This window comes from Scardinius erythrophthalmus (genome assembly GCF_964197995.2).
Source record: "Scardinius erythrophthalmus genome assembly, chromosome: 5".
NCBI classification, from domain to species: Eukaryota; Metazoa; Chordata; class Actinopteri; order Cypriniformes; family Leuciscidae; genus Scardinius; species Scardinius erythrophthalmus.
The window spans coordinates 32,661,584-32,687,383 of record NC_138225.1 but is presented as its reverse complement, the minus strand read 5'-3'; the positions used below and the strand labels follow the sequence as shown (position 1 = coordinate 32,687,383).

The window sequence follows — 25,800 nt, the reverse complement described above, 5'->3', positions numbered from 1 at the left end:
TCATGATTATTAGTCAGGATTGTTGTCATTTGTGAAATTTCTGTTTACATTTCATCAAAATTATTACACTTCCACGGAACGACAAATCCAGAGAATGTCAACTCAAACTCCTCTAGTTTCCTGATTTAACAGTTATGAAAACTGGTAAAACTTTAAGAAGCTTCTGTCAAAAGCTATGTTTTTTTTATATAAAACAACAAAAAGTCCTTGTATTGTAACACATGAGGAAGTGCATTTATTCAGTCGAGATTCATGTTTGGTCACAGATTTACTGGCTGCAAACAAGCACAAGCGGCCTTGTGAAGGAGCACAGACCGTCTCTATTACAATTTTATTTGAGCAGAATATCACAATTGAGTTCGCTAAACTCCAACAGACATGTTTGACTGTGTTTTCAGAGAGAGCATGTGTGCATGGTCACCAGGTTGTGTATTAGCAAAACACTGGGCAGAAGCTGTATCCAGTTTGAGAGCAAAGTTTAAGAGAAAAGATCTGATTGGGGAATTTAAACTGTCGACATCTTGCAAGCCCATACATAAAAACCATTGCAAGATAAATTCTAAACGAAAAAGAAAAAAGGATAAATAACCAGTGGACCAATATCATAGACCATTATGTTTAATTAATCGAGGGAAGCAGATATCGTGGTCATCATTAAAATACGATTAATCATCCATATTTTGTTGTCAGATCATATAAATTAAGCTTGTCTGTCATATCTCCATGGTCTCCAGCAGAATATTGAATGAGGGACTTTCTCCAGACCTGCAAACCTGTCATCTCCATTCCACAACAGAAACCCTCTTAAAAATAAACCATGTGGTCTGTCTGGGTCAGAATCCCTCATCAATCTGGCCTGGTTTTAACTAGATGTCTAAATGAGCACTGGACACTGTTCAGATTTTAAAAAGAGGTCAGGGTAAAATGATCAGTAGTGAAGACAGTAGGGAATCATCTTTGGCTACTCGAGCTAGAGTTTCTCTGGCTTGATTACAGCTGGAATTGCAAGACCGTAGTTGATATCAGTCCATTATTTAGGCTTCAGCCCGGAGAGGAGGTCTGACTAAAGGAGCCAGGAGAGACGAGAAGTATGAAGGAGTTTAATTAGGAGCATACCAATGAAGGAGACATTCCTTCCCACTCTTTTCCCTTCCTTGTCTTCACCCATTCTTGATTCTCGGAAACCTCCAGCCGCTCGTCCTTTCCACAGCTCTATATTGACTATATCTGTGCATTTTAGCTTTTTATCAGCCCCCCCTCCCTCACCCCCATCTGGCCATTTTCCACTTTGTTAGATTGATTACTTCTCATCGATGTTTTGGAAGGACAATCATGCAGCTTTCATCTCGTGGAGCTATTAAGACATCAGAATGTTCTCACTGCTTGGTCCAAGTACAGGGTGTCTGTTGTCTACTGTAACTTATTTTTAGACCGGCAAACTAGAAGCATTAATGTTGCCGTTGCTTCTTGGGAAATCAATTGCATTGGCTGTGTGTTTTGCCTTCTTTTAGAAATGAAGATCATGGGAGTGATTATGAGTGAGTCATTATAAACCCATGGGAAATAAAAATTACTAACGGGATCTAAGGAGTCTCAAATGTTTCTCCTAAACAGCAATGGCATTAAATGGAGTTCAAATATAGACTTAAGTGAGAAAGAGACCCCATTAACGTCTTCTCTCTTAACATGTCTCATTCTGTGCTCACATTGGCCAAGAAACCAAATGGATCTGTTGACACTGATTGTCCCTAAAAGACTTTTTTATCCAAGTTTATCCAAAGTTAAAACCTAAAAATCTATTGAATTCAATTCAATTTATGAATACATGTATTATGAAATTATTTATTTATTCATAAAATGTCTTAAAACATATTATGCATTTATTATGTAGTTATTTAGTATGACCTGTTTTTATGTATAATTTAAGCATTGTTTATATGATTTATACACTTTTTTATGAGATTTTCAATTGTTTCTCACAAGTTCAAATAGAGAATTTTGCTCAACTGAGAAAAAGACCCTGGTAAATATGCTCATATATTGCTCATATGCAATCAAAAGTCACATTTATTTTCCATTAAATTCACCTGAGCTATGATAATTAATTTCATAGTTCTGTACTCTTACTCTCTATGTCTCATGTGTGTCAATTTTTTATTATTTTTTTTGAAACTAAAAAAAAGATGATGCTTCAAAGAAGTATAGTTAAGACATCCACTAAGCCTCCTGAGCTATGAGAGAGCAACATCTGAGCACATTTTGTTTCTCTCAGGGGAATGGGTGTTTGTTTAGCCATTTATGGCCATCTTCAGCATACACTCTGTGATTGGCTAGCTCTACCACCCTACAGCAGAACAGTGTGTGTGTGTGTGTGCGAGGGCTGGTGGCAGGTGCACATATCTGGAATGAGTGGCATAGCGGCGGACCGTCAGGGGGTTCAGAGCGGCTTCATGCTGGGTCTTAAACTGCCGATCCCTGCTTGAGCGCTCACTCAGCCAGCATGGCCTCCCATCAGCACTCTATAGTGTACTCTTCCTCTTCGCACTCCGTTGCCTCAGATCGACGTCAGCTACACCGCAATCTTCCCCCACCCCGGTGCCGAGGCAATACCTGAGTTCTGCTAGGGGGCATCCTATCATTGCAGACAAAAAAAAAAAAAACACTTTTGAAGAAACCATGGACTACCACAATTAGTACTTTACATATATATATATATATATATATATATATATATATATATATATATATATATATATATATATATATATATATAGCATCATAAAGTTGTTTAGTTTGTCTTTTTCAATGACTGAGACTCAAAATCCGTCATTTTCTATTTCAGTCGCACAAAACAACCAGACTGGTACTCATCATCAAAGCATTTGATAAGCTCAATATGTATAAAGGAAGAGAAAAAAAAGCTCTCATCTCACAGTGCCGCTCTCCACACACTCCCCCAACACCTAATAGAAGCGTGTCATAGCAAAGAAAAGAGGATGAGAAACCCGTCTTCATCAAGTCCTCGCGTCAGCAGAGTAAATTAATTCTTGTGTGATTGATGCAGACAGGCAGATGAAGGCAGAGAAGGACTGTGTGTGAGAGCGCAAGCTGCACATATGTTAGCTGGTGGCTAATATCCCGCCACGCCACACTTAAAGCCAGTTGATCCAGTGGAACGCGTCTCGCTTTGATGAGACGTCAGACTGCTTGAGAACCTTGTGCAGATAATGTCATGAGACAGTTGAAGGGGGTTGGGTCTGGTGCAGCATGTGGCAGTTTGCCTCAAGTTTTTATTTCTTCTTTTCACAAAAAAAAAAAAAAAAAAAAAAAAAAAAATCAATGTTTCTCTTAGAATTTCTGATATTAGCTGATTTTGTTTTGCTCAGGATGGCAGAATCTCTTTAACTACATTGAATGAACACAATGGCTTAATGGTAAATTAATAGTCATTTAAGATTTGTTAGTGTTAATACAAAGTAATACTCTCTCTTAGGTTGACTTTATTGCGAGAGGAAGATCTCATTCCTACTAGAAGGTGGCCATCAGGTGGCAGAAAGAGAAACTGCTGCTTTAATATATTAGGAGAGCCCACAATTCTTTCTTGTACTGTTACACTAGCTTGTTTGCTTAAGCATAGCACAACTTTTCAGCTTCATCACACACGTGTTAATGGTTATATCAAAAGAATCCCCATATCTTTTATTTTCCTTGGGCGTCTTTCTGTTAATCTATTTTGGCCAGGTCTATAGGCGTCTCTCTCATGTGGTCAGTAGCAGTAGGGCTGTTTCTTGCTCTTGAAATCACATTTAGACATTTTTCTCTTCGGGACCCAGACCTGATTAAATATTAACATTTATATTTTAGGTTGGCCCTTCCTGTCTCTGTGTGTGTGTGTGTGTGTGTGTGTGTGTGTGTGTGTGTGTGTGTGTGTGTGTGTGTGTGTGTGTGTGTGTGTGTGTGTGTGTGTGTGTGTGTGTGTCCTCTTGTCTCTCGACAACTTCCTTTACACCGACTTACAAGGAATATGTATGATTATTTGATATTACATAAATATAAATAACATGACCTTTTGCAAAATGGTCTAAAGCAAACAAGATTCTAGAAAATAAAATGTCAGTTCGAATTTCTTGGTTAATAAACCTTTTAACGTTTCTACACTAGTGGTTCTCAAACTGTGGTCCACAAGTGACAAATAAAATGTGACATAAAAAAATATGCCTAAAAATGATTAAATTAAATAATTATTAAATTCAATATATACATTACCATTTAATAATTTGGGGTTGGTGGGCTTTTTTTAATTATGTTTTTGAAAAAAGTCTCTTATGCTCACCATTTATTTGATATATAGTGCAAAAAGTAATATTGTGAAGTATTATTACAATTTTAAGTCATTTTTTTCTGTTTTACAATATTTTAAAATGTAATTTATTCCTGCGATGGCAAATCTCAATTTTCAGCAGCCATTATTCCTTTATAGTCTTCAGTGTCACATGATCCTTCAGAAATCATTCTCATATGCTGATTTGCTGCTCAAGAAACATGTATTTCTTGTTGAGAACAGTTGTGCTGCTGATGCTTCTTTTTCAATAATCTTTGATGAATATTTTTTTTTTTAAAGAACAGCATTTGTTTGAAATAGAATTCTTTTGTAACATTATAAATGTCTTAACTGCCACTTTAGCTTAATTTTATGTGTCTTTGCTTAGATGTATTAATAAAATGTCTTTCTTTCTTTAAAAAAAAAAAAGAAATAAATCTTACTGACCCTATAATCTTTTGAACGATAGTGTACTTAACTGTACATAAAACATTTGAGGTATAATTTCCCCCAAACACTGAAGTGGGCTATAGTGTACATGGATGGGTTTTGAACTCTGGAAAGCATTCAGTTTAATCCTGTCTAAATTCAGCTTGTTTTTTCAGACCCTTCCACCTGAGGGTCTACATGGTGGTTGGTATTTGAACTGTGTGCAAACTTGTATTTACAGACCCTGAGAAAGAAAGGTCTAAATGGCTGTGACAGCCCTGACCCCGACGCAGACGACTCGGTGGGCCACAGCCCTGAGTCAGACGACAAGTTCCATAAAATCAACAACGACATTGATCTGCACATGATCAGCAGACAGAGGATATGTGTAAGTACCTGCATTTCAGACCAGCCCTCTCACACTTCCTTTCTCTTTCTCTCTTTTTTTCTATCTCTCTTTGTGCTCTGGCTCACTCTTCGCTCTGTGCGGGCCATCAGGCATTGAGCAAGAAGGAGAACAAAGGCGGAGAGAGCCTGGAGCTCGAGTCTGCTCTCGCTCTCACTCCGTGCACGGAGGAGAAATACAAACAGATTAACGAAGAGTTTGATCTAATGATCAAGACTCAGAAGATGTCTGTAAGTACAGTGAAGAGAGGAGAGGCTAAAAACTAACAGCTTTGTGGAAAAGCTAACAAACATATTTGGAGAAACAAAGTAGTTCATTCTAATCTTGATTTAACCTTATGTACCGTATATAGATCTCATATAAAATATATATAATGTAGATCTAGTATACTGTATCTAGTATATACACTGGCACTGCCCTTGGATGCATGGGTAATAATTGCACTTCTGAGATATGACTAAAACAAGTAGAAGCTCAAAGACAATTACTGTGAGAAAAACAGTCATTTTAACCTCCAGAGTGTGTTTTGTGCGTTGGACGGCCTTCCACTGATTGGTATACAGAAATAATGATTGGTATACAGAAAAACATGTCTGAACCTACAGCCTGATTGATTTCAACAAATTCATTTGCAGATATTGCATGTGCTTTCCTAGCTACTGTACTTATGTGTCAAAGAATCTATCTATCTATCTATCTATCTATCTATTTATCTATCTATCTATCTATCTATCTATCTATCTATCTATCTATCTGTCTGTCTGTCTGTCTGTCTGTCTGTCTGTCTGTCTGTCTGTCTGTCTGTCTGTCTAGATAATTTGCCAATGCTGTTAGAAATAAAAGATCATCTTCAAGGAAAGTTGGAAGTCTTAGTACCTTGCATGATTTTGATATTTATTTATTTTGTGATTAAAGATATGTCCAGTAAGCTACAGTGTTTTATTGGTTATGGGAATTACACCGTGTCCTAACTACACATGCCTTGACGCGCGATAAAAGGTATCTTTTCCATGTTAATCTGAGTTTTTGTCCAAACCAGCCGTGACGGCGACACACATCAATTCTATTTTAGAAACGGTTTCTATTTTTTCTGCAACATCGCGCTGGAACTACAAACACAATGTGTGGCAATGATAATCTCAGGTACTGTATATGTGCTTCATTTAATGTTAAAAGCATGCAATGTGACTTTATATCATTTAGTTCTCCCAGCTTTGTAGCTGTAAAAGCAACAATGGATAATTCACCTCAGATTTGAAATTAAACAAATGGAAACAAGAATGTTCAAACTGTGAACAAACAAGTGTATTCTTTGACAAAGATTGTTTTAGTAACTCAGTAGCCTATGTATTTTTAATAATGTTTAAATGGTGTAAATTTGTGAATTTGATTATGTAGCCTACTTATCAATTTTCTTGGCGAGTGGCGTCAAGATTACTCTCTGGTGCCGCGAGACTCCACCCACACGCTGTTCTGATTGGCTGTGGGTTTTGATTGATTTTAACGCATCTCGCAGTCGCGTCGCGTCTAGTGTGGACAGACAAATTATTTGTCGCAGGAATTTTATCACATCGCGTCTGGTTAGGACACGGTGTTAGGTTGGCTTGGGTTGGGTGGAGTGGAGTGGTAGTAAAAGATAGTTGCAGTTCGCTCTGTGTTCACAGTGACTGAGTTATATGTTTCTAGTTAGAGAGTACAGTAACGCAAAGAGGAAGAAAGGCACCATGCCGAAGATGTCCAGCCTCACGTACACAAGAAGATGTGGAAATCTTTTTCATTTAAAAATAGGGCAAACTTAGCAAAGATGCTAAAGTTTCCCCCATGTTCTGTTAAGCTTGACTGTTAGTATTGCTTAGGGTGACCTGAATCATGTACCTATTAAACTAAAAAGTAGTCATTTAGATACTGACCCTTTATTTTCTTTTCACTTTTAATACATTTTATTAAATAAAATTATATAATTAAATTAGGCTGATATTACTGAAGCAGTATCCCAAATAATCTGTTTTGTCAGAGAGTAGACATGCACTTTTTAGGAATGTGGTCTAGTAATATATTTGACTATTACCCCAGGAAAAAAAATTAAATGTACAATAACTGATTGGTGTTATAAGGTTAGAATGTGGTTTATAAATTAGTTCTCATACAATTTCAAAAAAGTCATGAAGCATCAAACTAATATTTTTCAAGCTATTAAAATGCCTTAGGGTCTCTGAGACTCCAAACAGAACATGAAGGTAAAGACGGAAAAATGAACACCTAACAAAAGTGAAGCTGTGCCCGCCAAGACCTCTGCGGAGAGAAAATATTTGGCTGCCTAAAGCCATGATTGCTGTGGCCTTGTGAGTTAATGAAGAATGAAAGAGTGAGAAAGAGCGAGAGGCTCCTCTTCAGTTCCTGTCAGTTGATGCTCTCCCAGATGAGCACTTACAGACCCTCAGGACACATGGCTACAATTAGGGGCTATTTTGTCCTTAAAAAAAACATAATATGAAGGAGGAAGGACTCTCTTCAAGGTTAAGCCTGTGTCTTTTGGAGTGACATGAACAAGAGGATTTACAGAGATTTAGAGGGGTTAGAGTCATCTCAGCCTGTTCGTTTAGGGTAGATAACAGAGAAAATGGACAGAAATACTTCTCAGGAGTTCTAGGAATTGATGCCATTGCTATGGAAGCTTGTTTCAGCCACGGAATAAAACTATTTAAAAGATAATTGCAACTTTTTTCTCTCACAATTGTGAGTTATGATGTCAGAATTGCGAGATATAAACTCGCAATTGCGAGGAATAAAGTCAGAATTACTTGATACAAACTTGCAATTGCAAGTTATAAAGCTAGAATTACATGATATAAACTTGCAATTGCGAGAAATAAAGTCAAGATATTTTTCTCAGAATTGCGAGTTCACAATTCTGACTTTATAACTTGCAATTTTGAATTATATGATGCAATTCTGACTTTATAACTCGCAATTTCAACTTTATATCACGCAATTCTGAGAAAAAGAATTGTCAAAAAAAGTCAGAATTGTGAGATTAAAAAAGTTGCAATTACCCTTTTTATTTTTTATGTGACAGAAACAAGCTTCCTACATTGCATTCAATATATTTGTCAAAAAAAATTGTTTTTGCTTTGCAAAAGGTTAAGTATTCATGTTCAAATTTTAGTCTTGCCCCCCCCTTGCCTTTGTATTCAGTGTATTTAACTTGTTGTTTTCACCATTATTATTGTAGTTTATATTACAAATCAATATTTTAAAGGTATTTATTGCTGCTGTCTCCAACCAGGCGGTGCCCTCTTCCACCTATGAGATGCCCATCCCAGTGAATAACCAGATCTACCCAGGCAATCATAACCTGCTTCCACTGGCCCACCACAGCCTGCAGAGAAACAGCATGTCACCCGGGGTCACACACAGACCACCTAGTGCAGGTAAAAACACACACACATATACATATATCATATTGTGCATAGTGGGACTGTAAAAAAATATAATTTTTTTATCTTGCTGATGTGACCAAGTCCTATTAAATAATAAAAAAATTAATAATAATTAAAAAATAATAATAATTAAAATAGTATTAAAGTTAGACGTGTTACAAATTCTCTGTCATACCTACAGGATAATATTACCAATAATTAATTTAATACTCAGCATTCCCCTATATTTATATTAATCTGTCATTTTATCTTTAACATTTTATCTTGTCATTTTGTATTTACTTATGGTTCAGTGGGGCTCTATTGGCTTAAAGCTTTTATAAGAAGAAATGCCTTAAATGATTGCATAATACTTTCATGTTTAATGGATTATTTTAAAAAAAATTCTAGTGATAAAGCATGTTTAAGCTGTTTAATGATACGATTTAATCAAAGTATAAAATGAATTAAAATTAAATTAACTCATGAAAAAGAAATCCATAAAATGATCCCATGATGGGAACCCATAAAAAGGTTTTACATATGATGTGCTCAACCAGAACCCTTTAAGGTTGTGTATAGAACCTTTTCTTTTAGAGTGTGCAGCACGATCCTGTTGGCACTTTGTTATTGTTGTGTTGTCTTGCTTCATTAGACAGAGTCTCTCACCCACAGCTCTGTCATTAAAACTGCTTTCTCCTGATGCAATCAGCTCTGTGTTCCAGGAGCGCTTAGCTAAATATGAGTTTTGGCCCAGCCTGCACGCCTCTGACCACACTTGCTCCCCTGCATGCTTAAAAATAAAAATGTGTAATTTTTCTTGGACACTGCGGACGAGCCCCGTCGGCCACATCGCTTCCTCCTTAGAAATGTGTGCTGAGGTGGAAAAGGACAGTGTTTTGTTATTCACAAACAAACACACGCACGTCTCTGTCACCTTATATTTGTCTTTCGGTCTCCCTCGCTCTTAAACATGCTGGGAGGGAGGGTGATCTCTATGGCTTGAAGGAGCTGAATGAATGACCTGACAGTTGTAAGAGGGAAGATTTTGTGGTAGGATATGGATGTCAGCTGCAATGAAGTGACTGAATCTTTCTCTCTCCCTCCCTCTCTCTCTCTCTCTCTCTGTCTTTCTCATCCCATGCTAGGTGGTCTGATGGGCACTGATCTCTCCACTGGCGCGGGCACCAGTGCTGGTAAGGACGGCATCCCCACATACTACAGTATGTTCCCTCTCCATCATGACTTTTACTCAGCCAATAACTGCACGAATTCTCTTCCAGCTCTAACCAGCCTCACAAATTTTCAGCAGAACGTTCTGTTTGTTTAAGCTGGGCTTGTATTCACAGTAATTTCTTCGCAGACTTTAGTCATTAAGTGAACTGGACTGAACTGGATTGGTTCAAACCCAACAGCCTCTGTAACTGAAAATATTTGGTTTCGTTTTTTTCACTTCAATTCTTGCGAAATAATTACTGCACAATAGTTGTTTTGTGTTAACGTGTGTATTTGTATTAGCATACAGTATACACTTCGAATATTAGCATATACAAAAGATTAGGAGTCGGTACTTTTTTTAATGCTTTTAAAAGAAGTCTCTTATGCTCATCAAGGCTGCATTCATTTGATGAAAAAAAAAACAGTAAAAACAATAATATTGAGCTGAATTTGTCAGCAGTCATTGCTTCAGTCTTCAGTGTCACATGATCCTTCGGAAATCATTCTAATATGCTGGTTTGGTGCTCACGAAACATTTTGTATTATTATCAATGTTGAATACAGTTGTGCTTCTTTACATTTATTTGAAATAGGAATCTTTTGTAACATCATAAATGTCTTTACTGTGATTTCTGATCTATTTAATGCATCTTTGATGAATAAAAGTATTAATTTCTTACAAAAACAAAAAAAAAATCTTATTGACCCCAAACCTTTTAGTGTATATTAACGTTAAACCATTTCCTTACTGAATTGGTCAGGTTTGGTGAAATCAAATGCACGCACTCTTGTTGTGTGCTCTTCAAGCATATAGAGATGTTCATCCTTATAAGCTTTGTAAATATCAGCTTTTTTAGTAAAGAGGTAAATATTGGCATTAGCGATATGCTGCACTGTCTGAGCCATGTCCCTTTGTTTGTTTGCTTCAGCTCTTGTCTGAAAATGATAGCGCACACAGCTCCCCTCTCACCCTTTACTTCTGCTTTATGTCCTTTGTAGGATAAGGCCTACCGTGTGTTTGGAGTAAAACATACTTGGAATATTTTTCCATCTAGCAGCCCAGTCCTTTTTGGAGAATTTGTATGAGTTTCTATAAACCAGAACAATCCACTTGAAAGGAATAGTTCTACAGTCGGATTGCTTCGGCTTGTGGTTGCCTCAGAGTCTCTGGGTATATGTGGACGTCTGTGTATGTGTGTCTGTGCATCTGTTTGCGTCTGTACGCGCACGCGCGTGTGTGTATGTGGGTCTTCCAGTCTTAACCACTAACCAGTGGTCACTGCAGAAGCATGGCTTGGATATTTAAAGCGGGACAGTAGATGTTTTGAACTTGGCCTCCGGGCTGCTGAGACACAGCTGGGTAACCTTGTCTGGCCCTGAGTCTATTGTATGAGGGTGAGGGTAAGGTCTGTCAACTGACCCCCTCTCCTCACTGTCTCGAATGCACAAAAGTACCACTTGTTGGTGTGGCCCTGCTGTCCACATTCAAGGTCTACAGCCATCAAATATAGCCATTGTGCCGACGACAGGCTAACACAGGGCACAGTGTGGAGTTGATGTAGGCCACAACTCTGGAAACAAGAGTTGAAGAGAGTCAAACGACACAAGCAGCCTTTTAATGGTCTAATAGAGAATATTACATAAATATTCATGACTTTTTCTCTCGCTCTCTTCTAGCAGCCTTAGTTACTTATTGATTCCAAGACGTTTAGTATCCTTCTTTTTTTTTAAATGACAGATTTTTTATTATTATTATTAGTAGTAGTAGTAGTTGTATACAGACTTTGCATTAAGAATGAAACCATAGCAATAAATATATAAATCTATATACTATTATTAAAATAATTAATGATATATAAGTACATATATTTTTTTAATACCAGTCACAAGTTTGGACCCAGTAAGATTTTTTTTTTTTTTTTAAGAAATTAAAATCGTTTTCAGCAAGGATGCATGAAGTTGATCAAAAGTGAGAGTTTTTTACACAAATATTAAGCAGCACAATTATTTACAATATTAATAATAATAATAATAATAATAATAAATGTTTCTTGACACCAAATCAGCATAATAGAATGATTTCTGAAGGATCAATGTGACACTGAAGACTGGAGTAATGATGCTGGAAATTCAGCTTTGTAATCACAGCAATAAATTACATTTTACAAATATATTAAAATAGAAAACCGTTATTTTATATGTTTTTATTGTATTTTTTGATCAAATAAGCACAGCCTTGGTGAGCATAAGAGGCAAAACCACAAAAAAACAACAACTTTTGAACAGTAGTGTGTATATATTTGAATATATTTTTTCAAGTTATGTTATGGAGTGGTGTTTTCTAGCAAAGTGTGCCATGTTATGATGTTCGTCGCAGACATTTATTTGTTTGGCTGGCAGCCTGGCATTCTCAGACAACCGCAAATCCTCTGCTACGTGTATTTATATATCTGCGACACATGTTATGCTATGAGATATGGAGAGGTCAGCCAACACATGTGAGAAAGTCTATTTTATCTCGTAGGAGTGAGTAGCAAGTCCATTAAGTTTTTTATTTTTGCTTTTGTATTGTTCATTTACCGCTTACAGGCATTTGGTCCTACCACACCTCTGCAGTTTATGGGTCATTGAAGTAGTAGTGCACGTGCAGTTCTTTCAGTTGCTTGAATCGAGGCCGGTCTGAAACCTCAACACCGAATCAACAAACACGGATAACAGGATTAATTCGACCGTTACACCACAATAAGTAATCAGAGAATGTCCAACTCGCAGGGAAAGCAAGCGTGTGCTTAACCACACTAACTGGTCAGCTCGCTTTGATGCTGAGTGGAAACTTAGGCCAAGCCCATTTACAGTTAAGCCTCCTCTGCGGAGCCCCAGAAATAGAATCGGCTCCTTTATCACGTACACACATCAGGCGATTTGTGTGTGAGGAGGGGACCACTCGTTTCTGGGCAGCTGTAATTTTAGTACTTCCCCATTGTGAGGGCGATAGCTGGGCCACAAGTGCACAGGGAAGATACTTGTGTGGCTTTTGCAAGGGAAACGGCAGAAGATGGACACTGTTTTGGCCTATAGCGCACTGGTTTTGAATCTGGGATGCCGTTTTCAGTGACTTACAGAACAAGCAACGGCAAAAAAAAAAAAAAAGAAAAAAAAAAGCATGAGATAAATGAGTTTCGTGCTACTTATTGGCCACCTGAATCCCAGCTGTGCTGCTTCTGATCCATAAATCAAGTCGCCGTGGCTCATTCATCACCAGTGTCTAACACACGTCCTTAGTTGAACTCATCGTCTCTTTCTGTCTGCTCTCGACGGGTCACTTAAACTCTTGCTTGGTATTGCTAATCACCAATGGCCAGGCCTGTTTCCAGAATCAAATCACTAAGGGTGCTTCTGAAATTACTGAGGGTGCTCTAGTAAAGTGCAGATGTAGGCAGAGCAACAACGACTCTTTAGCAGTGTACAGTGAGACATTTAAGATTATTTACAAGTCATCACTTTGATCAATAATTGGAATAGAATTTCAAAAATATTTTGCTAACAATATTTTTCTAATTTAAAACTAATTAATCTATTAGTCTGCCTTTAATGCATTACTATTTTAACATGTCATATTTCTATCCTGTACAGAGTTAATCCAGTATTTGTATGTAGATGTCACTTCCGAAACTTTGCAGCATGCAATTGGCCATCGGTCCTCTTAGCAGCATGAAAGACAATAGTTTTATTCAATGGATTATATAGGCTGTAGCCTCGAAAGCGAGCCAAGATCGCTCCCTTTACAATCACTAAAACGCTGTCGCTTTGTCAGTTCATTGCGATCTCACAAAAGTCCATTAAAATCAATGAGGCTGGCAGCAATGCAGAATAAATCTCTTACTTATATCGTGTCTACACTTTGCACTGAACTCAGCACTGAATATAAAAGGGCGTTTTGAGTGGATGAGTGGATTCTGACTTACTTAAACACCTCTGATTGGCCATTGCGTTCAAGAGATCAATAACTATATCTCTGATTGGCTACACTGCTCACCACTGCAAAAACACATTGTAAATAGACACATTTGACATTCTTCAGAGCGCAAACACAAATTTGCACTGGAGCAAATTTTGCCAAATCTGTTTCACCAATATATTATTACAATATCACATGAGGGTGCTCTTGCTTGCGTTTGAGGTTGCTTAGCGATGTGCCTGCCAATGTCAGCGCTCTGGTTGTTAAATAGATCTCAGTCCGTGTGATCTGAGCAGTCCACGTGTTTATGATCGGCTCAGGGTGCACTGTACTGTACAGGCCCCTTTAATTAACCTGCACACATCATGAAATCACATGTTTCTATGGTTACCAGAGCAGAACAGAGGCCAGTCTCTATGAATGGTTCTATCGATCAGTCCTTTTTTGCTGTAATAATTACAGAAAGTGTTTGGATTTTCTCACTGTGTATCGGTCAAATAGCTTGAACCTAAAAAGTTGAAAATGCACAGATATTCAGTAAACATTATATATGGCCCAGATACAAGTTAAGCACAATCAACAGCTTATGTGACATAATTCTGATACCAGCATACATGCTGGAAGTGAATGGGGCCAAAAAAAAGCAGATTTAGGGCCCTATTTTAACGATCTAAGTGCGTGGTCTAAAGCGCAGGGCCCAAGTTCACTTAGAGCGTGTCCGAATCCACTTTTGCTAGTTTAACGGAAAAATGGTTGGCACGCCCAGCGCATGGTCTAAAAGGGTTGTCCCTATTCTCTTAATGAGTAATGGGTGTGTTTTGATTTACGTGCATTAAACCAATCAGACCATGGTAGATTCGCTATTTACATGGCGGAATTTGATAGTGGAAAGACCGAAGCCGTCTCCAGAGCACAAACGGAACTGCTCGTGCGCGAGGTAAAAATGCGCAAGCAGACCATCGACGGGACAAGCCAAATTCCACCATATCTTTATATACACAACAATAATCTTTTACATTGTAATCCTTTTAATTTTAATATTTAGCATGTTTGTGTGCTGCTGTGCGTCCCTGTGTGTTTAATAAGCAGAATGTACGCGCGTTGTGGACCCGCTTTAGGCGCACATTACTAACGCGCTCTTTAAATAACAAAAAAAATATTGTGCCATTGACTTTAGACCAGGTTTCAGTTGGTCAATGGCATAGTCTATTTATGTTGCCTCAAAATAGCAACGCACCAACAATGTGCCAGAACACACCTCGTTTTCATACAAGCACGCCCATGGGCGCACAAATGGGCGCAAATGCATTTGCTATTTAAACAACGTGGCGCAGGATGTGAAAATGATAACTGCGTCAGGCTGAAACTAGCAAAAAACACTTGCATCGCGCTTGGCGCTGGCGCTGCATTGCGCCGGGTGTAAGATAGGGCCCTTAAAGATTTTAAGTAATAGTTAAAAAGTAATAGAGTAATATTTAAAAAGATTTAAAAACAGAAATATGTAGCTTATAACTTTATAAAAGCAGGTACATTAATTCATCTGTTAAATCTTAGACGTAAAGCTGCTTAAATTATTATTTTTACAGTAGTTTATGGCATTGCGTCAAAGTTATAACTTTACATGGAAACTTTAAATACAATGTTATTATTAGAAAAGAATTCTTAGTAAAATGGTGTTATTCTATAGAAAGATTTTAATGTGCATGAATTGCCCGTTCACTTCTATTGTAAGTATTGCATTGTAAACTAGATTACTGTTTTTTTGTTGTTGTTTTTTTAGAGAGAGAGAGAGAGAGCGAGAGAGAGAGAAAAGCGGAGATGAGTTGAAATAATTTTTTGTGGCAATCAGCATTATGCCACGAGTGCTGTCGATTGAGCTCAACTTGTACTGAGCCTGTTATATTCCTTCATAAGTGTGGAAATGTATTTTAAGGGGATCAAACGCAGTTTTATTTCCTCATCTCCACTGCGAACAATGAAGTGTGGCTGTTTAAGTGTTTAGAGAAGAGCTCCAGCCAGCTGTTTTTCGAGCCCTGTACTTCACTATGTATGAGGAGACAGGAAATGCATCAGTGCACATGGCACTATACGTACATCCACCCGCTCACACTTGTACTAACACAATCTCTCACAATCACAGTTGCTCTTCCTGGTTCCCAACTCATGTCCTCCTTCTTTTCCTTGAATCGTGCAAATTGCGCTTTCAAGACTTCTCATTTGAAAACAACAAAAAACATCGCCTTCAAATTATAGAAAGATCACCGGGGCGAAATTGCTGAGGACGACATCTGCGTCTAGTTTTCCTCTCGAGTGTATGATTGGGAAATTCATTTATGTCTACCGTATAATTCCTAACCCTCTTTTAAGTGGCAAAAGCCATGCAGCACTTCACATTTTCCCCCTCGAAAGCAAAAAAGAAAAGAAGAGGGATTTGGTTTGAAACAAAGACTCTGTACTTCTTTTCTCGATCCCTCCTATTTTTTAGGAGTTGGGTTAGCAATTGTGGATGAGGAATAAAGATTGCTTGTCTGATCCACTTCTGGTAGTCATAAGAGAAAGCCACATGTGCACACATGTATTTATCATTGATTGCCAAATGACGACCTTCACTGTCAGTAGTTAAGGCCCATGCATTTTATGTCATTCATAGAGACTGCTGCCTTGGGAAATGAGATGTGATAGTGGAAACCTTCCCATTGTGCTCCAGATGGGACTTGGAGTGATCCTTTACAGTTGAAATAAAGGGTCTTGAAATGACTGGAATATTCAAAATCCAAATGAATTTAATTAATATAAAGTGTTGGAACAAAACCAGTGGTGTTCTGCTAAAAAATAACAATAATACAGAACTAAAATGTTTTACCTAATGAAGTTTTTACTGTTTTGCTCTCATTTGACATCAGCTCTTAAAGCACCATGAGTTACCAATGCCACCTGTCTCTATTCATCAAACACCTGCCTCCTTACCGCAAAACCACAAGAGGAACAAAATGAGCCTCACATCTATCCTCTCTCTATTTATCTTTATCTACCCACACTCCACATTTTCATCTCTCAACTTTTTTAAAGAGACATGATGCTGCAACAGTTTGCTCTGAAACAAACATTTTAGCAGTCTTCATGAATCCACCATAGCTGAAGACCAAAGACCTCACTTAAAAGAGACGAGGAGAGGATCAGTGACTTGCATCGTAGTTTTCACCATAATTCATGTCATAAAGAAAATATTAGCACTATTAATTAATAAAAAATAAAAATAAACTATTAATCCTACCAAAGTGGATTTTTTTTCTTTTCTTTTTTTTTCGGTAAATGTTTTCCTAAATATCAGATGGTGTTGACAAAAAAAGTAGGTGACAAAACTGTGAAGCTTTATGAAAAAGGTATATTTTTAATGAACCATATCATTTTCTCCAGCAGTAGTTTAGTTTAGTATAGTTTTTACTTTATAAAAAAAACAAACAAAAAAAACATGTTTAAGCTAAATATTAAGCTTATTATATTTAAAAATATATATTTTATTTATTTATTTATAATTTATTTTTGTATTATATTTTATATCTATATAAAGTATTGAATTTTTAAGGGGTTTAAGGGATAATGAGTGATCATGTAACGTCATAATTTTGATGAAGAAAATAAATTGTATTTAATCTCTGCTTATTTTCAAAGTTAAAATGTTACTGTTTTAAAACAAATATTTTCAGAACTTGTTTTATCTTATTAATCTTAAGAATCAGTGACAAAATTATGTAGCTTATCCGTGACAATCGGTTGAACTGAGAGCTTGGATCTTTTTACTCGTGCAGAGGCAGAGAAAAAAAAAATATTTTGAATCATAATAATTTCATGAGTGAAAATCATCTGAGCGTGACGGGGTGATTTGGGGTAGCTGAATTAGTCTGGCTTGGTTTGATGGAGGGTGAAAGAGAGGGTGTGTTGACCAAGTGCTTGGTACAAATGAATGAGTGGTGGTGGAGGTGAAAGTTGGGTGAAATGGTGTGGAAACATTGAATTGAAAGAGCACATTCTTGGTGAAAGATGGTTGCAATACTCCAGAACGGATAAAACAGTGTTTAATGGCTGCATGTGGTGAAGGCTCACTGGAACCGTGTGGAGAGCTGCAGACAGGCTTGAATGGAAGCTTCACAGTAGATGACGGTGGAAATTATGCATTCTGGTGCAGGCGAGAGAGTGAAATGAAGCTTGCTTAAATTGGGTGCCATGGTGAAAGTTTGATGTACTCAATTTGGCTCTGTTGTGTCTAACGCCTTTTCCCCCTCCCTTTCCGTCTCTCATTAGGAAATGGCTATGGAAACCACCGTAACTCTCCAGGACTTCTGGTGTCCTCCGGGGGAATGAACAAGAGCATGCAGGCCAAGTCCCCTCCACCGGTGAACCTGGGGATGAACAGCCGTAAGCCTGACCTACGAGTGCTCATCCCACCCGGGGCAAAGAACAACATGCCCTCCATCGTAAGTGTGTTGTGTTGAATTGTACTAACAGCCACGATAGTACCACATCCATAAAACCACACGCCTCGGTTCCTTCGTGATCCTCCGTGGTTCTCCTCTCCTTTCTTCTCATTTCCTCTCCAGCAGTTTCATTATCTAATAAGCACAGGTTAGAGTTCTATTAGAAACATCATACTTAGTCTCCTCAGCAGCTTTGGTGTTGTTTGGTGAAGTACGCGTCTGTAGCTTCACATAGTGTCGTAGGCGGTTATCAGCTGCACTCACTGTCAGTCAATGACACTAATTCTGGATTTATCACCCTCCCTTTACTGCCATCAGTCTGAGGATGTTGACCTTCTATTGGTAAGTGACACTGTCACTCAAACCGGTGACATGCGTAGGCTAGTAGATCTGAAGGCCATTTGTCATCCTCATACACATAAAATGATCAGACCAGTAGTGTGTGGTCAGATGTTGTTTAGCTTATTGTTCGAATGCCAATAGGGCGATGCACAAGTGCTTAAACGCAATTTCGTATTAGTGAACTAAGAACATCTACACAACCAAGCTCCAGAGTGACATCTAGTGGTTATAAGAGTCGTCTCGTTCTCAGGTCTTATTGACCCCTTCATGTCCATCTCTGCTTATCGCTGCTTTTCTTTTCTTAATCTCTGTCGCATCATTCAGTCATCAAGCCAGAAAAAAAAAACAAAAAAAACATCTCCAACCCCTCTTTTACTGGTTCTGTTGCCTTGGAGACCTTGAGTTTCTATAGCGACCAAGTGCCCTATGCGGGATTGTAAATCATAGGTTGAGATGGTTCAGTGGTGCTTCATGTCAAATGGCCATTTTTTTCCTTCATTATTTTGGTGGGCGGCGCTCCCTCGTTTGTTTGATGAAGATACAGATGTTCAAGCCTCTTGACGTGACAAGTCACCTGTATGTGTTCTTCTGCTCTCTTCCTCTTCTTATAGAACCAGAGAATAAACAACTCTCAGTCTGCACAGTCACTGGCGACCCCAGTGGTTTCTGTAGCGACGCCCACTCTACCGGGGCAGGGAATGGGCGGTTACCCATCAGCCATTTCCACCTCATATGGTACTGGTAGGTACCTCAACTACACTAAAACTCACAACACGTTATACACACATTATGTTTTACTATATATATATATATATATATATATATATATATATATATATATATATATATATATATAAATATATATATATATATTATAGTTATATTATACCATTAAATTTAGTCATTTTAATGTTTAATGTTTATTAATAAATAGATTAATATATAATTTAATACAATTTAAAATACTGTTCAGTGATCTATTACTACTGTAATTACTGTAAATGAACATAATCAGATGTAAAAATTAACATAAATATTTTTAATTAGAATTTCATATTGCTTTTTTTTATTATTATTTAGCTCTTTTTATATTAATTAAACCCAGACTAAATTAATTCAGAATCTCTTTTTTTTTTTTTTTTTTGTCTAGTCTGTGTGTAGCTCTGTCTCTCCAGCAGGCGGAGCCATTGTTATCTAAAAAAGCAGCATCAATTGTTTAGGATGCAAATATTAACCCTGATCATGCGTTTTTCTTCTAGAATATTCTCTGAGCAGTGCAGATCTGTCCTCTATATCTGGCTTCAACAGTGCCAACACTCTGCATCTGGGCTCAATGAGCGGATGGCAGCAACATCAGATTCAGAACATGCAGCACTCTGCTCTCAGTCAGCTGGGGTGAGTCACACACACACACGCACACACACACACACACACACACACACACACACACACACACACACACACACACACACACACACACACACACACACCAATACACACATTAATCACCAATACACACATCAATCCTTATGCACTTAAAGGTACACTATGTAACTTTTAGCCCTCTAGTGATTAAAAAAACAAAAGTACATGCATTTTGCAGAAGAACATTGTTTTGGTTGTGCTTGGCCTTTGCGAATATGAATATTGTTATCCTACTGCTCATAAAACATTAACTACTTGGATTAAGAGATATATCTCTATATACTGTAAGAGATATAGGTATATAGTTAGTATATAGAGATATAGTTATCCTTTACTAGGATAAAGAGATAAGAAATCATAACTAGGATTAAGAGATAAACAATCCTTTAGATGGAAAGGATCTCAAGCTGTCTAGCTGAAGACGTTACTGTAGCTTTACCCATTAATAGACACGGTACTTCCTTGAAAATAAACTCCAGCACAGCACTACAACAACCATAATGAAGTGGCCCTTCACAATAGATAATGCTTTACAATAAACTATGTTGGAGAGCTACATATGGCAATTTATTTGTTCAATAAAATACCTTACTCACGTGTTGAGTAATAAAAACACCATCTCCACGTCGCTTTTACAACATTTCAGATCCCTCAGTTCTCAGCAAGAGAACCAAGAGACTTTCCTCTGTTCGGCGTTTGTTTAAAACAGGTGATTCCCTGGAGGTTGGAGATTTAGCTGCTCCATGTCAACCTTTAAAGGAGAACTCCGGTCAATTTTAACATTGAGCTCATTTTTTTGTACATTTGGAGTGCTGTCAATACAGAGAACAACAACAAAAATTGGTGTTGCCTACACCGAGTTATTCTATTTTTAAAATTTGCACCCTGTTGACTTCAAAGGGGCAAGTTTTAAACCTGCTTTTAGCCTCTTAACATCCTTGATGTGTCATCACAAAGTAGTCGATTGCCGAGTTCACGCGCGTGATCATAGGTACTAAACCTATGCGCGTGAACTCGGCAATCGACTACTTTGGACTTCACTCGAAAACAGGATGTAAGCACAGGTATTTGCGCTGGCTTAAATAACATCATTTTTATACATTTCTTTCACATCTACTGCAGTCAGATTCACCCGTGTTCACTCAGAAGGAATCACTCACATTTTCTGTGCACTTGTAATGACACATCAAGGATGTTAAGAGCCTAAAAGCAGGTTTAGTACTTGCCCCATTGAAGTCAACAGGGTGCAAATTTTAAAAATAGAATAACTCGGTGTAGGCAACACCGATTTTTGTCGTTGTTCTCTGTATTGACAGCACTCCAAATGTACAAAAAAATGAGCTCAATGTTAAAATTGACCGGAGGTCTCATTTAATGCTCATTGTGACAACTCCCACACCATACTCACGTCAAAGTAGCCGGAACAACTTTTCTCAATTTACAGATTTGATAAGACACGCACAAGCGAGTGACGTATGCCCAATTTCCAGCGAAAAACATGTGGACAAGTGTAAAATATAAACACTTATAATAGGCTTAGCATAGTGAATCAGGTCAAACATACGTTTTAGAAGAAGAATTGATGAGGTATGAGGTAACGACAGCAAAAAAAACCCTACATAGTATACCTTTAATATGTGCAACTTTCTCGCACTTTCTCTTACTGTTCTTTGTCACTATATAGGAAGTAAACATCTCTTTATTTTCTATAGTAATGCAGCGTTTTCTTTCTGCAGCAACCATGTTGGAGTATTTTTAGACAAATGTCACTGATTTGATTGTATCTCTGCCACCTGTGTACAGGAGTGCACGAGCACTCGTTCCGATCCGTAACCCCCTTCATTTCCTTTCCTTCCTACAGAAATTGCTCTAGCTCTCACTTATGTCAGGGTTCAAATCTCTCCCTGCCCTCTACTCAAAGCCTGCACATCAAGTCCGAACCTGTTTCTCCTCCTAGAGATCGATCCAGCAGCACCACACCAGGCGGCTACGGCCAGCTACCGTCTCACCAGCAGCACCAGGGCCCGCTCACACAGGGGCGCCAGGACTCGGGACGCTCCCCGGCCGACAGCCTCAGTAGCTGCGGCAGCTCGCACGAGGGCAGCGACCGCGACGATCACCGTCCCGACTTCCATTCGCCCTTAGGATTGGGCCGGCCCGGCCTGGACGAGCAAGACAGCCCATCCATCAAGCGCGTCCGCCTCTCGGAGGGGTGGGCCACATGATAAGCGATGCCCCCCTTGGACAGCCCAATCCTCGACCTTGACCTCCCCGCGCGATGCCACGTGGTTCCACGGCGCCTCACTCGTTCTCGCTTTCTCTCTGCCGTTTCTGACAAGTCACAATCATTGCTCTCCCCTTATTCTCTGATTTGCCGTGGAGAGGGGAGGAAGTGCTCTCGAAATGACCTGTAACATTTGTTTTTAACTATTATTATTTCATCAGAGTGTGTCTGGTATACGTATTGTTGTGATTGACGGGTTTTCAGGGAGGGAAACATGAAGGAGGACTAGTACAAACCGGGTCGGGGAGGGTTTAGTGGGCGGGCTACTATGCATTACTTGTGCAGTGTGTGGAATACAATGTAAAGAATTACCAGATATGCATATATATTTACACGTTGTGTAGGTGTACATGTATGCAGAGTAAGAAACCAACAAAAAGTGTCAGGTACTCTTGGATCTTTTTTTCTTTGGTCTTTTTTTTGTTGTAAAGTACTTGCCTCAGTGATGTTCAGCCACACGAGGAACACAGCAGAGAGGTGACAGCTTAGCACTTGAGTTGTTGTACCAGTACAATATGTACAGATTCCTTTTTTTTTCTTCTTTTTTTTGTTTTTGTGCCACTCTATTCCGAGGGCTCCTTCGCTAAATGTATGTTATGGGTGACAATGTCATGTTGCAGGTTCAACGTATTGTACATAGAGACAAGGCTGGGACACGGGGGGAAGGGTCAAGGTTGGTAAATATTGCTGATTTCACACAAACAAAACTGTTATGCAAGAATTTCGAAGGATTGTACAGATATATGTGCAGGTTCCTTGGTTAAGTTATGGGGGAGTGGGTATTTCAGGAAACAAAAACTCTCCTGCTGAAGGAAATAGCAGGACAGAGTGGCATCGCCAAGGTGAAGGACTTTAAATTAAGAGCCATGTTTCTTCAGTCTGATGACATTTAAACCTAGGACTTGCAGTTGTTGTTCAGTATTAAAAGAGGAAAAAGAGGAAAAAAAAATGTATGATACACTTGCTTCTATTTTCATATCAAAAAGGAATACAATGCAAAGCATTTTTGTGGCTTTTTGTAGTTTATAAGAGCCAGAATGTGTTTTGATAGCTTTGCTTATACGAGAAATGATAGTAAAAGAACGGGAAACCTTGGGCTTTTTAACCATAAGCCATGAAATCTGAGACAGTGAATCCTTGCTTTGCTCAATGGTTTTTTTTTTTCTCTTTCTCTCCCTCTCTCTCTCGCTCTCTCTCTCTCTCTCTTTGTAGAAGTTTTGTTTTTAAACGTGTATTTCTAAGTATATTGAATAATAATATTAAGAATCTTTTTAAAGAATCTGTGAAATTAACATGCTTGTGTATAGCTTTCTAATATATGAATATATATGATAAAAAAAAAATTATGGTCATAACTTTTTTCCCCTTTACAGGGAATATGTGCAGTTGCACACGTTTTTTTTTTTTTTTTTTTTTTTTCTTCACCGGACTGAGTCTTTCAGGGGCAAATACATTCAGAATTACATTTTAAAATTGAAGTCACACTCACAAATATGCCCCCCTTTTTTATAAAGCACAAGATATTTGTCCTGGTCTGGAATATTCACAACCTTTTAAAGTTTCCCGTGTCACATTAATCGGCATTGCACTGAAGATTCTATAATATAAGACGGCACAGTCATAGATACCTCATGACTGCTTGTGCAAGCTTGTATCATCATTTAGTGGATTGTGACTAGTTTTGTTCAGTTGTTATACATATCTATAATTGTGCATTCTGTGATTTTGACAGGACATATGTTAGTCTGTTTTTTCTACCAAAGACAAAAAAGTGATGTTGTGTTTGCCGATCCATTATCCTTTCTGGGTTTGAGACCATTGTGTTTCTTCACAAGTTGTTCATGCTAGTGGCTGGTACCTCTGACTCACCCTCCCAGTGCCTCAGATTACCTTTCAATGAGTTGGTCTTGTCGAGAATTTGGAACGTTCTCCTCTAACTAACGAGTGTACAGTATTGTGAAACAATGCCATTGTTTGTTATATAGATTTCAACTGTCAATATATGACTCTCCGGTTATTTTTATTTAAAAAAAAACTTTTTTGCTTTTTTTTTTTTTTTTTTTGATTGAGCTTTTCTGTTCTCTCTCTCTCTCTCTCTCTCTCTCTCTCTCTCTCTCTCTCTCTCTCTCTCTCTCTCTCTCTCTCTCTCTCTCTCTCTCTCGTGTTGTTTCCATTAAGTATATAAATAACAAAATAAAAAAAAATAAAAAAAATGCTGAAAAATTCTGTAGTAACAAATGTAGCTTGTATAAACCTACAATGGGTAAGGTTGAAAGAAAGTGTCTTTTTGTTTTCTAACCAGGAGAAAGAGGCTTTCAGCGGCACAAGCTGGACTTTGTCGCCACTTGAAGACAAGATGTCATTAAATTAAAACCACATCTCTGTATCTCAAGGGACTTGATTCAGCTGTATGTAGTAAAAAGTAATGTATGGAATAAAAATTGTTTCTCCTGCTGGGACTAAAAAAAAAAAGGTATTTGTATTTTGAAGAGAATTCAGTAAAGTTACTGGCTTTCTTAGTTACACAGACGTCCTGGTGTGATTTTATTGTGTTCTGTCCCTCGCCTTGATTGCAAGATAGCTTTGTGAAAATGTTTTTAGCCAGGTAGCTCTAAATCAAACATAAAGTTATTAATCACAGAAGCATCCATGCAGAATAATAAGGCTATTATGTTTTTATGCAGCAAAAGAGACTGTGGTCATTATGTCTGGGCATATCTTCACACAGAGGCTACACACACACAAGGCTTTACCGCTTTGGATTTTCCAAATAAAATAGGCCTATTAGATCATATTTGTCATTCACACATTCATTAAACCACTCAGAACATTTTCGTTGTTGCCAAATCTTGTTGACATAAATTTCATCATGTGTAGGCTCCGTGTTTGTTAGCGTTTTTTTGTGTGTTTGTTTGTTTGTTTTTCGATTGTAGGCCCGCTTTTAGAGATCCTAAAGAATGCCCTGAATCTTAAAATATTTCATTGAATTAACTCTCCAAGTATAGGCTATCACTCGAAAATCTACGATAGACCGAGTCTGTAAACGTAAAATAAAAAAGTCGCTGTCAGACTGTTTTTTTTTTTTAGCCAATCAGAAGGCTTTCAGCGTCTTTCTGTCGCGTGCACAGTGTCCAGTCCATATATGGAAACCGGAAGTTGAGAGCGCGATAGTAGATGAACTTTGGGGCACTTTCATGAGTTTGAAGGATGCAAAACCACGGCACGTACCAGATTTCTCACCTGTCAAGAACGGCCTACACAGGTAAACATCCTAAAAGGAACACTGGGAGTAAAATAAAGAGACCCAAAAGTCATTAAACATTGGTAAATATCGTCATGTTTGAGGGAGGTAAGAGCTTAAAAACGGTTAAGCAAACTTTAACAAGGTTAATATTAACGACGTTTTTCGCTTTGCTTCTGCTTTAAAAAGTAAACATAGGCTATATTGTCTGGTCAGCATGGTAACAGCAGCGTGACAGGGTTGTGCAACGAGGGGCGTTGGTGGTTTTTATAATGAACATTC

General features: G+C 38.1%; 1 protein-coding gene across 6 annotated transcripts in view; it reads left to right on the top strand.

Annotated features, from left to right (window-relative positions):
- The window catches only part of mef2cb (myocyte enhancer factor 2cb), a 46,790-nt gene extending 21,990 nt beyond the window's left edge, over window positions 1–24,800 (top strand). Inside the window, exons 3-10 of one of the 6 annotated variants that reach the window (XM_081366010.1) lie at window positions 4,992–5,138; window positions 5,249–5,386; window positions 8,443–8,587; window positions 9,724–9,771; window positions 18,054–18,226; window positions 19,180–19,309; window positions 19,828–19,963; window positions 21,855–24,800. In XM_081366010.1, the coding sequence (XP_081222136.1) occupies window positions 4,992–5,138; window positions 5,249–5,386; window positions 8,443–8,587; window positions 9,724–9,771; window positions 18,054–18,226; window positions 19,180–19,309; window positions 19,828–19,963; window positions 21,855–22,218 (1,281 nt within the window). In that variant the 3' untranslated portion in view covers window positions 22,219–24,800. Of the gene's footprint in view, window positions 1–4,991; window positions 5,139–5,248; window positions 5,387–8,442; window positions 8,588–9,723; window positions 9,799–18,053; window positions 18,227–19,179; window positions 19,310–19,827; window positions 19,964–21,854 lie in introns of all 6 variants that reach the window. The other 5 variants (XM_081366009.1, XM_081366014.1, XM_081366012.1 and 2 more) reach the window with 5 other exon arrangements.
- Window positions 24,801–25,800: the final 1,000 nt, after the last annotated feature.